A 14,338-nucleotide genomic window follows, 5' to 3' on the forward strand; every position below is an offset into this window, starting at 1 on the left:
AAATTATAGATTTTTTTCTTTTCTTTTTTTTAAAAAAAAAAATTAATTAAATATTTTTTTTTAAATAAAAGGAAAATCGGAGCCACCCCTTGGCCAAAATTGGGTAGCTGCCCGGCCATGGGGTGGCTCCAACCACCCCCTTGGCCAAAAATGGGGTGGCCGGTATGGGGGTGGTTCGACCACCCCCATAGCGAAGGGGGTCGTCCGGCTACCTCCAAAAGGCCAAATAAAATAAAATAATAATAACGGGAATGTGTTTTGGGCTTTTGGGGGTGGCCAAATCACCCCCACGAGATTGGGGGTGGTTGAACCACCCCCTACGGCCGATATGGAGGTGGCCGAACCACCCTCAGGCCCTTGGAGGTTTTTCGGCCACCCTCTTCGGCCCAAAACCCATTCATGTTATTATTATTATTTTTTTGGCGTTTTTGGGGTGGTCGGACCACCCCCTTGGCCATGGGGGTGGTTCAAACACCCTAGACCAGCCATGGGAATGGCCCTCGGCCACCCCATTTTGGCCATGGGGTGGCCCTGATTTTTTTGTTTTTAGGGGAAACTTCAATTTGGCCTCCTAAACTTTCAGTCGATTTGACAAATATCTCATGAACTTTCAAATCTCTCACTTAGGACCTCTGAACTTCGATTTGCTCTCACTTTGGATCCCTTTGTTAGTTTTCAACATTAAACTCAAACAGTTTATATTTTTATGCCCATTATACCCTTACTCAGTTTATTTGAAATTCTAAAAACGCCCAAAACTACAGCACCCACCCCCAGCCCAAAACGACACTATTTTGGGCATCTAGTTTTTTTTTTTTGAAAAGAAAAACAAAATTTGGGGTGGCTCCAGACTCCAGCCACCCTTTGGACAAAATGAAGTGGTCCGACCACCCCATTTTTGGCCAAGGGGGTGGCTCCACAGCCAGTCTGGGAGTGGTCGAACTACCCCCATGGCCAAGGGGGTGGTCTGGCCAACCCCAAAAGGCCAAAAAAAATTTTTTTTTAAAAAAAAAAGGAATGAGTTTTGGGCTTTTGGGGGGGGAAACCACCCCTTTGGCCATGGGGGTGGTTCGCCGTGGGGGGTGGCCAAAACCACCACCCCCTTTGCCAAAAATGGGGTGGCCACCCCCAGGCCAGGCCACTCCATTTTGGCCAAAGCCACCTTGATTTTTGGTTTTTGTTTTAAATATTTTCCTTTTTTTTTCTTTTTTTTTTTTGTTTTTTTTTTTTTTGTTTTTTTTTTTGTTTAAATAGATGCCCAAAATGGTGTAGTTTTAACGTGATGGTAAAATTGGTATAAAAAGTTACATCATTTGAGTTTAACGTTGAAAACTAACAGAGAAGTCCAAAGTGATAGAAATTGAAAGTTTAGGGGTCCAAAATAAGAGATTTGAAAGTTCAGGGAGTTTATCAAATCTGTTGAAAGTTCAGAGAGCCAAACTGAAGTTTCCCAATTTTTTTTTTTTAAAAAAATATAATTTTAATGCCCAAAACAGTGTGGTTTCAGGTTGGGTGAGTGTTGAAGTTTTGGGCCCAAAACGGTGAAGTTTTAACGTGAGGGTATAATGGGCATAAAAAGTCAAACCGTTTGAGTTTAACTTTGAAAACTAACAGAGGGGTCAAAAGTGATAGAAATTGAAAGTTCAGGGATTTAAAGTGAAAAATTTAAAAGTTGAGAGAAGTTTTGTCAAATCGGTTGAAAGTTTAGGGAGCGAAACTAAAGTTTCCACTTTTTTCTTTTTTTACTCTGAGTTACCTAACCGGGGTCATTATTAGGGTTGCTCACTGAAACACTACAGTTTACATGGTGAAGATTGTGTACATGAGGATTTAACTTTTGGCGATTACAATTGAATTTGTTGAGCTCTCAGTGGACTCTGAAAATGTCAGTCTCTGAGATTTTTTCCACATGTTGGCTAATCAAAATAAACGGATTTCCCATGTATGGACTTCCTTTAGGCATAAATCATGAGCTACGCAGTTAACAGCGTGTTGGTTTCTATAAATTGCCCTGATTCCAATTGTTGATTGCTGCCTTGTTGTTGGTTTGGCTGCCCATTGTAAGAACAGCAGCTGCACATTTGGGCCTTAGAAATATGGTTAAGGATCCTCATTTAGGCTTTTACAGGTCCTTGCACTGTGATGAGTTCCTTTGTCGTTGAATATTAATCATTTTGGCACCAAAAAAAAATAAAAATAAAATAACTCTCTGCAGTTTAATGCTAGAAAAATAAAAGAATTTCATACTTGTATATGGAATTTTCGTAGATTTTAGTTAATGGAAATGACTTTGTCAAAGGGGCAGTCTTGTATGCATGAATGTCACATGACTCATAGCATAACAGTACTGCAAGTGAATTTTTTTTTTTTTTTTTTGACATGTCCACATAAGGAAAGAGAGAGTGAAGATTCGAACTAGTAACTTCCACTTCATTAGGCATAATCCACAGCCGATTGAGCTACCCATTGGAGACGCAAGTGATTTTAACATACCCTCCTTTTTTTTTTTAAAAAAAAAAAAATAATTAATTAATTTAATTTTTTTATTACTATTGACATGGGATCGGTGCAAAATCTTGCATATGGGATCAGATTAATTGAGTGGTGAGAGAGCGTGTGCGAGAAAGAGAAGCTCAAGCTCAAAAAATAATTTACGGTTTTAAAAAAGAGAAACAATTTTACGAAAATTAAAGAAGATTTTCTTAGTCAACTGAAAATATTTTTGGTTTGCAATTACTAGAACAATGAACATAAACAAACAGAGGAAAATACATTCCAGGAAATTTCTCTTCACTCTTATTTTCCCAAGTTTGCAAACTGAGGGACTAGAGTATTTTTCCTCTCCCATTTTCTTTCCCTCGCTTGTTCTTTTAAGAACCAAGTAGAGAAAGGAATCATTATTTCATCATGGTGGCATCTCTCTTTTACGGGGCAGTCGATGATATTGGTCGCATTGTAGTCAAAGCACAGGAAAATCTGGGAGAGCAGAGGTATTTTCTTGTACAAGTCGCACTGTATTTGAGGATTGTGCCCTGTAGCTGTTCTAATAGCATCAGTAATGCTATCTACTTTGTAGATTTCACCATATGGATAGATATCTGCAGTAGCATTAACAACTTTGCTGATTATAGAGGCAACCATAATTTGAATACAAGTGAGCAGAAGTTAGTGACAAACCTTTCTCTGCTAGCATATCCTCGAGTCTATATTTTTCCTTGAGTTCGAGTGCTGCCTTAAAAAATGCATGCTGAGGGAGTATGTCTTGGGAGCAACTTCCATGGTTTTCCCACTCATCTTTCCATAGTTCATAATTATCCTCCAGCAGGAGCGATGGCCATTCCAGGTTCAATCTATCTTTAAGGTCTGAAATCTGTCCCAAGACATTTAGGGAGGACATAAAGCTTACATTTTTAATCTTACACTCCGTTTATTTCAATGTAAAATGTTTTTTTGTTGAAAATGATTTTCAATGATGCTGAAAGAAATATTTGGCATTTGGCTCGTCCAAAACCACCAACAGTCGCATTGGCGGCTGGCAACTTCAGGCGACGGCAGTCGGTGACCTTTGACGACTACTTACGAACACGGGTGAAGGCTGCCAGCGACCTCTAGCGAAACTGGTGGCAGCGAGTGAACTCCAGTGGAAGCCAATGACCTCCAGTGGCAGTAGAGAATGAGTTACGAGAGAGTGCATTTGAGAAGAAGAAGCTCGAACTCGAAAATGTTTTACGGAAATAGCAAGGATCAAGGATATATATATATATATATATTTTTTCTAATTGAATAAGGAAGGAGTTACAAGGAATGATCATTTCTACTCCTGATCTGAAAGGAAGGAGGGGACGATCTTAAAAACGAAAAAATGGTGGGCTCCCAACAATAGATCCAAAATAAACTAAAGCTATGCGGAAATAATTACAAAACGTAGAAAATAGGACAAACAAGTGAAGGCGAACCTATCTGAACCCCCACTTGTAACGAGCAACAACCGCCGAAAGGAGGCTGACGCAATAAAAGCACTGCTATAGTTCGTAACCAGGACTGTTGTAAAGAGAGGAACCAACACAAATTCAGTTACAAAAGTCTCCACTAAAGAAACAAACCAATAAAAAGCTATGAGACAGTAACCCACAAAACACAAAAGCAACAAAATACGACAGTACATAACTAACCGAAGAGGCTAGATCTAGTTTTCTCAAAACTACATTTAAAAACCCAACCAGTTTTGAGGAGGCAAGCGGCGCTGCACAGTGGTGAACGGACGCGACGGAGTGGAGGCTGATCGGAGAGGATGAAGGAGGCCTGAGCTCCTAGTCTAGTCGGAGTGCACAACAACAAAACAAAAGGAAAAAAAATAACAAAACTAGGAAATATAAACATAGAAGAGGGAGGATAAAAACCTCACTAAGGAGGCGGTTGCTCTCACCAGGGAGATGAAAGAAGAAAAAAACCTAGGTTTTTAAAATTTTTCTAGAGAGAGGTTAGAGCCTCTCTCTCTTCGTTCCCAGTCCAAAAGGAACAAACATTTTACGCAGCTTTAAAGAGGTTTTCTTGGCTAACTGAAAGTGTTTTCGATTTGACCAATATTTTCGGTCGTACCAAACATCAATCTCACCGAAACAAACAAAGCTTAACATTATATATGACGTCTGAAACATGTCCGGTATATCTTTTTGTTGAGGTCTTGCTATGGTATTTAGTACGAAAAACTAAGAAAAGATGAAGTACCTTTTGCGGAACAAAGTTGCTACCAGCACAACAGTTCGAAGGAGTTTTCCTGGAATAACTAGATGGCCAGAGCCCATCAATGCTGAAAACTGCCCTTGCTGGTTTTAGGCAAGACTTGACGTAACATGAAGAAATCTGCCACTGATTAAAGAAAGACCAAGTGAGCCATGCAACCCATTAGAGTATATATATATATAAGGATAAGTTATTGTCTTTGAGCAGCACCTGTTGAACAAAGTAAATGAAATCATATTTTCTTGCAAGAGGGGTTCCTGGTGGGAGAACTGGAACCTGGCAGCTGGCACTGATGATCAATATATTTGTATATAAACAGAAGGGGAGAAAAATGCAAAGTTTAGAAAAGTCAGAGACCACATGCAGAGAAGATTGATTTATTGTCTTAGTTGAGCACCTTTTGAACAAATGTAGACACGTTATGTTGGTGAATTCCACAAAATGCTGCTTGAAAAAGTTGTAGTATGAAGAAGATAACTAGCATCCAATGTGATCCTTTCATCTCTCTCTGTCTCTCTCAAGCACACATGCACGCATGTCTTTCTGAGAATATGCTGCATTTATAGGCAAATCATAGAGTTACAATTTCGAAATTCTTCTAAAAAAAAGCCTAATAATGTGGAAACCTTAAAGAGTTTCCAGTGTCAAGTCGTTGACAGTTAGCTGAATACCTTGAATGCCAAGGAGACAAGCAATTGCATTTACTGAGTGCAGAAATTAGATGGAGATGTTTTCAGAGAGACAGGCTACAGCTACTGTTTTCTCATCCAAAAGTTTATATTTCCTTTCGTTAATAATAAATAACTGTCCTTCACGACTACCAATCAAAATCTATTGCTTGTAAAAGCATCAGAGATAGTCATTTATAGATAATTATGGCCTGGGCCCTTTATCAGTCTGTTTCTCTAGAGCCTAGAGGGTCGTTTTGGTGGCTAGGATACAGCAAGCAAATTATGGACTAATTTTGATAGCTTCATCTTATGCTTTCTTTTGACTAATTTTGATGGTTGCTTCTTTTATGCCTCAAAATCTTTCAATGGAAAATCAGCTCCGAAGATGGTTGTTGTTGAAAAATACCTCATTTATGTATGAGTGAATGATTGAAAACTCTTTAGTCCCAAAACTTATCTAATATTTTGTTTCAAAGTAGCTGTAAAGTCGGCATTTTTCTAATAAAAAATGCGGAGTTTCAAATCGATTGAGCTATCCTTAGAGATTGTAGTCTCAAAACTTAGGCCCTTAGTAGACCTAAATTTTTAGTCAAGCAAAGCCTACTAAAATTGTGGAATTTGCTTGGATATTTTGTAGTCTCAAACAAAGATGGATATTTCTTTCTTTTACGGATTTTGCTAAAATTGTGGGTTACAGTAAATAAAAAGTTACACTTGGACCGACCACCATAAAAGCTTTTGTACCCAACAATCTATCTACCATACATTGTGGGTTACTGTACAATTTGTACGGAAGTTACCTACGCTTCCATCATCTCCCGGACAGGGATTGAAGCAATCTTAATTGCAGAAATGTCGGTGAATTCGGACAGGATTGCCCTGAATTCATCTCCTGTGAGGGTTTCCTTCTCCACCAGCACGTCCACCAGCGTATCAATGGCCTCACGGTTGTTCCTTATGTGGTTCTTTGCAATCTCATAGGCACTTTCTATTATACCTCGTACCGATGAATCTATGTCTTCTGCAAGCTTTTCCGACATGGAGTTCCTGGCTAGCATCCTTAGTACCACATCGCCGCTTTGCACGGCCGGATCAGTCAATGCCCACGGCCCGATATCGGACATGCCAAACATTGTCACCATCTGTTGGGAATGGGAATTAAAATCAAACACTTGAGCTACATAAACAGTTGTTTTTTTTGGGGAAAAATATAAAAAAACCCTTCAAACTACCAGCGGTTTTCGATTTAGCCTCATAATGTTTCAAAAGTGATAAAGTAACCCCCAAAACTACCAAACTATTGCATTTTGGCCACTCCGTTAGTCAAAACTGTTAGTTTGGACGGAAACTGAAAAACGACGTCATTTTGTTGGGGACTACTTTATCACTTTATGAACATTGGGGGGTTAAAATGAAAACGGCCGGTAGTTTGGGGGGCTTTTTTATATTTTTCTTAATTTTTATTTTTATTTTTATTTTTATTTTTATTTTTTATTTTTTTTCATAAAAGGGCATTGTAGTGACTTACCCATAACAAAACGACATCGTTTTGCAGTTTCCATCCAAACTGACGGTTTTGACTAACGGAGTGGCCAAAATGCAATAGTTTGGTAGTTTGGGGGGCTACTTTATCACTTTTGGAACATTAGGGGGATAAATCGAAAATGGCTGGTAGTTTGGGGTTTTTTTTTTATATTTTTCCCTTGTTTTTTATTTATTTATTATTTATTTATTTTTTAATTATTTCGTGGGTAAATCTACTTAACCCCTCAAACTACCAATTCAATAACAATTTACTCTCAAACTATCAATTGCGACAATTTACCCTTCAAACTACTAAAACAATGACAATGCACCCCTCAATGCTAGCAAAGTGAAAAAATTACCCCAATATAATTTTTAATAAGATAAAAATACCCTTAAAATTTTGAAAAAAAAAAAAATTTAGTATTTTTGTTTTTATTTTAGTAAGGGTAATTTTGTCAATTTATTAAAAGTAGAGGTACATTGTCATTGTTTTGGTAGTTTGAGGGGTAAATTGTCACAATTATAGTTTGAGATGTAAATTATTATTTGGGTGATAGTTTGAGGGGGATTAAGCTTGTTTCTTTCTCGGGAAAAGATGGATATACCTGTCTTGCTATCTGAGTAATTTGTTGCAAGTCTCCGGCTGCACCTGTTGTAATTTCCGATTCTCCGAAAATCACTTCCTCAGCCGCACGACCTCCAAGACCTCCAACAATTCTAGCAAAAAGTTGTTGCTTAGAGATGAGAGCAGGGTCTTCACCTGGCATGAACCAAGTCAGGCCACGGGCTTGACCCCTTGGGATCAGAGTGACTTTCTGTACTGGGTCATGGCCTGGAGTCAACGTCCTGGTGGTAGCAAAGAATTTTGAAAAATTTAGCTCATTTGGGTATATTTATGAGAGATATACAGAAAGAAATAAGGATCTCAGGTACTTACGCGCACACAGAGTGACCAATTTCATGATAAGCCACTAGAATTTTACTCTTCCCGTCTGTCATTTTGGTTCCCTCCATTCCTGCCACAATCCGATCAATAGAGTCGTCAATCTCTTTCATTGTAATTTTCTGCTTGCCTCTCCTGCCTGCTAGAATGGCAGCTTCATTAATAAGATTTGCAAGGTCTGCCCCGCTGAACCCTGGCGTTCGCATGGCAATAACACTAAGAGAAACGTCCTTATCAAGCTTCTTGTTGTTGCCATGCACCTTTAATATTTCTTCTCTCCCTCTCACGTCCGGTAATCCAACAGCCACCTATACAAAGCAGCAAATGATATCTCCATGAGTTTCCGATTACATCCTAATTCTTAACAATCATGTGGAAAACATGGTACTGCATGTCTCCTCTGCTTCAAAATGAACATTACAAATTAAGTTCCTTAACTACCTGTCTGTCAAACCTCCCCGGCCTAAGCAAAGCCGAATCAAGAATTTCCGGTCGGTTTGTGGCGGCGATGACAATCACTCCACTGTTCCCACTAAAGCCATCCATTTCGGTAAGCAGCTGATTCAGTGTTTGTTCCCTTTCATCGTTCCCTCCACCAATACCTGTTCCTCTCTGCCTCCCTACGGCATCTATCTCATCAATGAAAACCAAGCATGGCGAATTGGCCTTTGCCTTGTTGAATAAGTCTCTCACTCTTGAAGCCCCTACACCAACAAACATCTCAATGAACTCTGACCCAGATAGAGAAAAGAAAGGAACCCCTGCTTCTCCGGCAATTGCCTTCGCCAACAACGTCTTTCCAGTCCCAGGTGGCCCAACCAAAAAAACTCCTTTGGGAATTCTCGCTCCGACTGCAGCAAACTTTTCTGGGGTTTTTAAGAACTCGACAATCTCTTGAAAATCTTGCTTTGCTTCATCAACGCCTGCAACATCGTCGAATGTCACTCCTGTGTTGGGTTCCATTTGAAATTTTGCTTTGCTCCTGTTGTACAGATGTTGTTATTGTTAAGGAGGTACAATACAACAAGAACACAAGCAGATCAGCAGAGTCAGCAGAGATCAGCAGAGCAACATCAGTTGGCTCCAGCGCATTCAACATAGCACTCAGAGCGCAGGAGTAACGGCTACTTAACATCACGCGTTGGCTCAAGCACATTCATTGGTGTACTCTAGCGCAGTCACCAACAGCTATGAATCTTCTACTTATACAGAAACTCCTATTTGTAATGTTGTCATTGAACTCAATCAGTTCTCTCTAAACAAGACTGATTGCATTCAAAGACAACACTTGTGATTATCGTAGTTTAATCCTCTCTTTTGTATTAGGACTCCGACTCCTAATTGTAATTTCTCTCTTAGATAATCATTACATCAAGATTATCTTCTCAATCTCGATGTTTGATTATACTTGTATACATTTTCCTATATATTTTCAATGTGAAAGCAGTAGAAAGTATTCAGCCAAATAAATATTTTATAAGCTTTCTTACAGTTATATGGGCATAAAGTGTTACATTTGGATCAAGTAAAACTTACCATGTTGAAAGAAACTAGCTTTTAGTACTATACCTTCCGAGCCCAAACGGCAAGTTGGGGCCTCCTGTAGTGTTTGTAGATGATGTTCTAAGCAGTAAAGAGCCGAGCAATATCAATGGAAAAGCGAAATTCCCCAACAAATCGAGTATTGCAAGCCACTGGTTGATTTCCAATGGATGAGCCGCAAAGTCTACATTCTTCTCTTCCATTTTCCTCAGCAATTCTTGTGGTAATCCGGGTAACTGAATTTTGACCCTCTGGATTTTGTCTAGTGTTGGATTGAAGATCTCGGCGATTGCAACCGTCCCATTCTCAAACAGGTCTACCCTCTTTACAGCACCTTCATCCAAGTAGTGCAAAAATCTTGAGTATGACATTCTGCTTGAAGTGGATTCAACTGGGCTCTCTGGCTCAGCTCTTGCAGACTGAGCAACAGAGAGGCCTCCTCCTACAAGGCCCAAACCAGTGGAATTCAATAGCTTTCTCCTACTGAGTTTGATGTCTGAAGGTGTTTTCTGACATGGGTTTTCTCTGCTAGTACTTTTGGGAAGGTCCTGAGACTTGCAGAATGGGTGTGAGAGAGATAAAGACACAGCAGGAGACATATTCTTTGATTTTGAAATGGTTGTCTTTCTTCTTTTGTTTTGGGGGGAATGTAAAGAGGTGTTTAAATATAGGAGACGGGAGGTTTCTAGCACTTCCACTTGGCCCGCCGCTTTTGCGTGGTATTTGTCATCTGATTTTTCCATTTGATTCATGAAGGCTCTAGAATGATGTTATTTGTAGCTCAAAGAGTGTATGGAAGAAAATAAGAGTCCTAGAAAAGTCTATGCTGATGATCAGCAGATGGAAAAGCCATCTTGTCCCAACCATACACTTGGAAAGATTGAGGTCATGAATTCTCAAGCGTATCCTGATCATATGCCACGTAATGTTTATATCATGTGGTTAGTAATCCAGTTGAGGCCCCTAACTAACTTGTAATGGATTTAAGGAAAATTCTGGAGCTTGGCGCGTTTTCCTTGTTTAATCATGAGGTTGGTGGGATTTGATTAAGTTGTTTCCATATTTGCATTAACCGGGTAAGGACACGGAAAACCAAGAGTTTCACATTAAATAATGTAAGTTGGAGTTTGAACAGGAGTAGAATCAGTACTAGGGACGGACACTATTGTAGATGTAGCAGATGAGGCAGGAACAACCATGGGTTCAAGACATGGAAGAGTACCATCAACATAACCAAAAAGGCGGTAAGCTTTAAGGTAGGGAAGAAATTGACCACGCCACACTAAATAATTGTCGCGAGTTAATTTATGCTAAAAATAATGTTGCATATTTGGCAATACCACTTGTTTTGGTAGCCATAAGAGATGAGTGTAGGATAAAAAGTTGAGAAAAGAAAAGAAAAGGAAAAAAAGAAAAAGAAGAGAAGATCGCACAAAGACTTTTAACTCATGAGTGCTCTGATACCATATGAGGACTTAATTGTTTCTTTGATACCTTCTAACTTTTCCTTACATTTTTGTCCAGCAAAGATCAATTGGCTGATGCTCTTACTAAGCCATTGGCAACTGCTTGATTCTCTTCCTTAGTTTTCAACCTCAACATGCGTCCCTTACCGTTGAGCTTGAGGGAGCGTGTAAGGACACAAGAAACTAAGAGTTTCACATCTACTCCTCTTCCAGTAATGTCAACCTCACAAACTTCTTCTACAAAAATAAATCTAATTGTTACATCATCCATTCACATTAATCCAACCGTTATAAATGATTGAATAGTGTAACTACCTTTATGTCTTCTGTAGTACGGCTGTTTTTATTTCTTTAACTGTCCAGTGTCTTTATGTATGCCATGTGTTGTGCATTTCTTTATATAAATGAAAAAGTCTTCACCGAATAATGTGAGAGAAACATTGCCGACAGAAACAATTAAGTCCTCATAAATTATTTTATTTTAGTTGATTTTTTTTTAAAAAAAAAAAAAAAAAAGTGGATGTAGGGCATTTTTAAAAAGTTGGTAGTTTAAAATAAATAAATAAATAAATAAATCCTTATATATATATTGGCTAATGCTCTAAAGGCCATTGAACGGCAAATCTTGAAGCCTTCCACGTCGCTCTACTCCTCACACCTCTTTTTCCACACACGAAGTCCAAATGCATGGTTCGGCTTCCAATACCAACCGCCAATCCCATCTTCCCTCCAAACATCCCCAACCTTAATTCAAATTTCATCTCCAAAAAGCACCAATGCCTCGCACTCCTCAAGCTCTGCTCCTCAGCCAAACACCTCGCTCAAGTCCACGCTCAAATCCAAGTCTCTGGCCTCCACCGAGATACCTTTCTCGCAAGCGAACTCGTCCGAATCTGCGCTTTATCTCCCTCGAGAAGCCTGAGCTATGCGCGGTCGCTTCTCTATCACTTTGACGATTTGTCTCCCTTGCCGTGGAACCTTCTCATCAGGGGATATGCGGCGAGTGACTCGCCGAGAGAGGCCATATGGGTGTTCTATGAAATGCGGAGTCGAGGAATTAGACCCAATAAGCTCACGTTTCCGTTCCTTCTCAAGGCGTGCGCTTCGGTTACGGCGCTTGGAGAGGGCAGACAGGTGCATGCGGATGTTGTGAAGTGTGGTTTGGACTCCGATGTGTATGTTCAGAACACTTTGATCAGTGTATATGGGCTTTGTAGGAAGATTAAGTTTGCCTGTCAAGTGTTCGATGAAATGTATGTTAGGACTGTTGTTTCTTGGAATGCTGTAATTACTGCTTGTGTTGAGAATTCGTGGTTGGGTGATGGGATTGAGTATTTTGTGAAGATGAGGGATTGTGGATTTGAGGCTGATGAGACCACGATGGTGGTTATGCTTTCTGCTTGTACTGAGCTTGGAAACTTGAGCTTAGGGAGATGGGTTCATTCCCTAGTGATTGTGAAAGGAATGGTTTTGAATTATCAACTGGGTACTTCCCTTGTTGACATGTATGTGAAGTCTGGAAATGTAGATTATGCGAAATTGGTGTTTGATAGGCTGGACAAGAGAAATGTTTGGACGTGGAGTGCGATGATTCTGGGGCTAGCCCAACATGGGTTTGCCAAGGAAGCCCTTGATCTTTTCCTGAAAATGATGAAGACATCATCAATACATCCAAATTATGTCACCTTTCTTGGCGTCCTCTGTGCTTGTAGCCATGCAGGACTAGTGAATGATGGGTACCGATACTTTCATGATATGGAGCATGTGCATGGGATTAAACCCCGTATGATACATTATGGTGCCATGGTGGATATCCTGGGCCGTGCAGGCCATATCAATGACGCTTATGCTTTTATAATGAATATGCCTATTGAGCCCGACCCGATTGTATGGAGAACGTTGCTATGTGCGTGCATCATTCATCACGCTAACGACCATGACGGAGTGGGGGATAAAGTAAGAAAGAAGTTGCTTGAATTGGAGCCAAGGAGGGGTGGGAATTTTGTGATGGTTGCAAACATGTATTCTGAAGTTGGGATGTGGGAGAAAGCAGCGAATGTGAGAAGGGTTATGAAAGCTGGAGGGTTGAAGAAAATGGCTGGGGAGAGTTCTATCGATTTAGGTGGGTCCATCCATAGTTTCTTTTCTGGGTATGATCCTCGAGCTGATTGTGAGGGTATTTACGAGTTACTAGATGCATTGAGCTTGCACATGAAGATGCCTAACTTCTTGTAGTTGAAATTGCGTTTCATGATGCTGTATTGTTGCAGAGTATGAAACGGAATCACACAACCTCTGATTTTCCATGAAATTGGCTTCGGTCAGTTAATTTTGTGCCCTAAATTTTTTCTTTAATTGTTCCTAGGTGAAAAACCCTAATCTTTCCAAAATTACACCTATTCTGAATGTATAGGTGTTTCACACAATATTATATGGAAATAAATTTGACATAACAAATAATAATTAACCAAAAACAGATATGCAATGAACAAAAAAGAACACAGATATTTTGGTTACGAAGAGGAAACCAATTAGAGAACTCTCTAATTGTAAAATCTCTCCGGAGCAGCCAAACCCAGGAAATCAACTAACTCAGTAAAAGAATAAAGGATTACAAGACGTTCACACTTACAAAACCTTCGCAATTGACACGATTTTGTATAAGACAAGCGATTCACTTGCCTTCTACTGCAGTAGCCCTTTCCAGAGACAGCTGGCACAATCCTTCTACGTGATCTCCCTTCATTGGAACTCCGGTTGACTTCACTTCAACAATCAACAAATAAACACAAACGATCACTCTAAGAGAGAGAACAAACAGACTCTCTTAGCACACGATGGCGAATTCTAGATCAGAAATACGTCCCTCTATCTTCCTATAGAGATGTATTTATAATAGTCTCATCATACCTAGACCTAGGAAAGAGTTTATATTCATTTAAAACTATTACAGGTACGCGGCGTCTGGACGGGAACATGTGCCGTTCGGACGGGACAACAAAACACAGCCAAAACGTGTTTTTAACACATGGCCGTCTGCAATCTCGTTCGGACGAGATTGCACACGAGCCATTCCGCCCAGCTTCGTAGTCTTCTATTTATGGTCCGTTTTGACCCAGTAAACATTGGAATTAGCTAAACCTTGTGAAACATGACTTTGTAGATTCTTGAGTTAGCTTTCCAACGCCGCAAAGATTGCTCCAATCAGAGGTCTGAAACTCAAGATATGACCTTTTTAGTAAACATCGTCCGGACAGGATTCAGACGAGACTACAGACGAGGCTCTCGGGAATTCTTGTTTATCGAGCTCGTGCGGACGGGGTTCAGACGAGACTGCAGACAAGGCTCTCGGGAATTCTTGTTTATCGAGCTCGTCGGGACGGGATTGCAAACGAGAATGCAGACGAGGCTCTCGGGGAAAATATAATTCTTCGAGCGTCCGAACG

At 40.0% G+C, this 14,338-nt stretch overlaps 3 protein-coding genes across 3 annotated transcripts; 1 reads left to right on the forward strand and 2 right to left on the reverse strand.

Annotated features, from left to right (window-relative positions):
- Positions 1-2,733: 2,733 nt before the first annotated feature.
- Positions 2,734-5,327, reverse strand: LOC132183245 (extracellular ribonuclease LE-like). The gene is made up of 5 exons (XM_088516941.1): positions 5,141-5,327; positions 4,954-5,019; positions 4,729-4,869; positions 3,178-3,370; positions 2,734-3,098 (listed from the first exon to the last, which is right to left on the reverse strand). Exons 1-5 carry the CDS (start codon positions 5,243-5,245, stop codon positions 2,797-2,799), a joined length of 807 nt encoding a protein of 268 aa, XP_088373067.1. The 5' UTR covers positions 5,246-5,327; the 3' UTR covers positions 2,734-2,796.
- Positions 5,328-6,214: 887 nt separating this feature from the next.
- Positions 6,215-10,025, reverse strand: FTSH6 (FTSH protease 6). The gene is made up of 5 exons (XM_059596258.2): positions 9,454-10,025; positions 8,326-8,866; positions 7,879-8,192; positions 7,547-7,787; positions 6,215-6,556 (listed from the first exon to the last, which is right to left on the reverse strand). The coding sequence occupies exons 1-5, from the start codon at positions 10,023-10,025 to the stop codon at positions 6,215-6,217; spliced, it is 2,010 nt and encodes a 669-aa protein (XP_059452241.2).
- A 1,493-nt stretch (positions 10,026-11,518) lies between these two features.
- Positions 11,519-13,247, forward strand: LOC132182266 (Pentatricopeptide repeat (PPR) superfamily protein). Its single transcript, XM_059595451.2, has one exon. The coding sequence runs from the start codon at positions 11,580-11,582 to the stop codon at positions 13,125-13,127; it is 1,548 nt and encodes a 515-aa protein (XP_059451434.1). The 5' UTR covers positions 11,519-11,579; the 3' UTR covers positions 13,128-13,247.
- Positions 13,248-14,338: the final 1,091 nt, after the last annotated feature.

This window comes from Corylus avellana, chromosome 5, assembly GCF_965113065.1.
Source record: "Corylus avellana chromosome 5, dhCorAvel1.hap1.2, whole genome shotgun sequence".
Taxonomy (NCBI): Eukaryota; Viridiplantae; Streptophyta; class Magnoliopsida; order Fagales; family Betulaceae; genus Corylus; species Corylus avellana.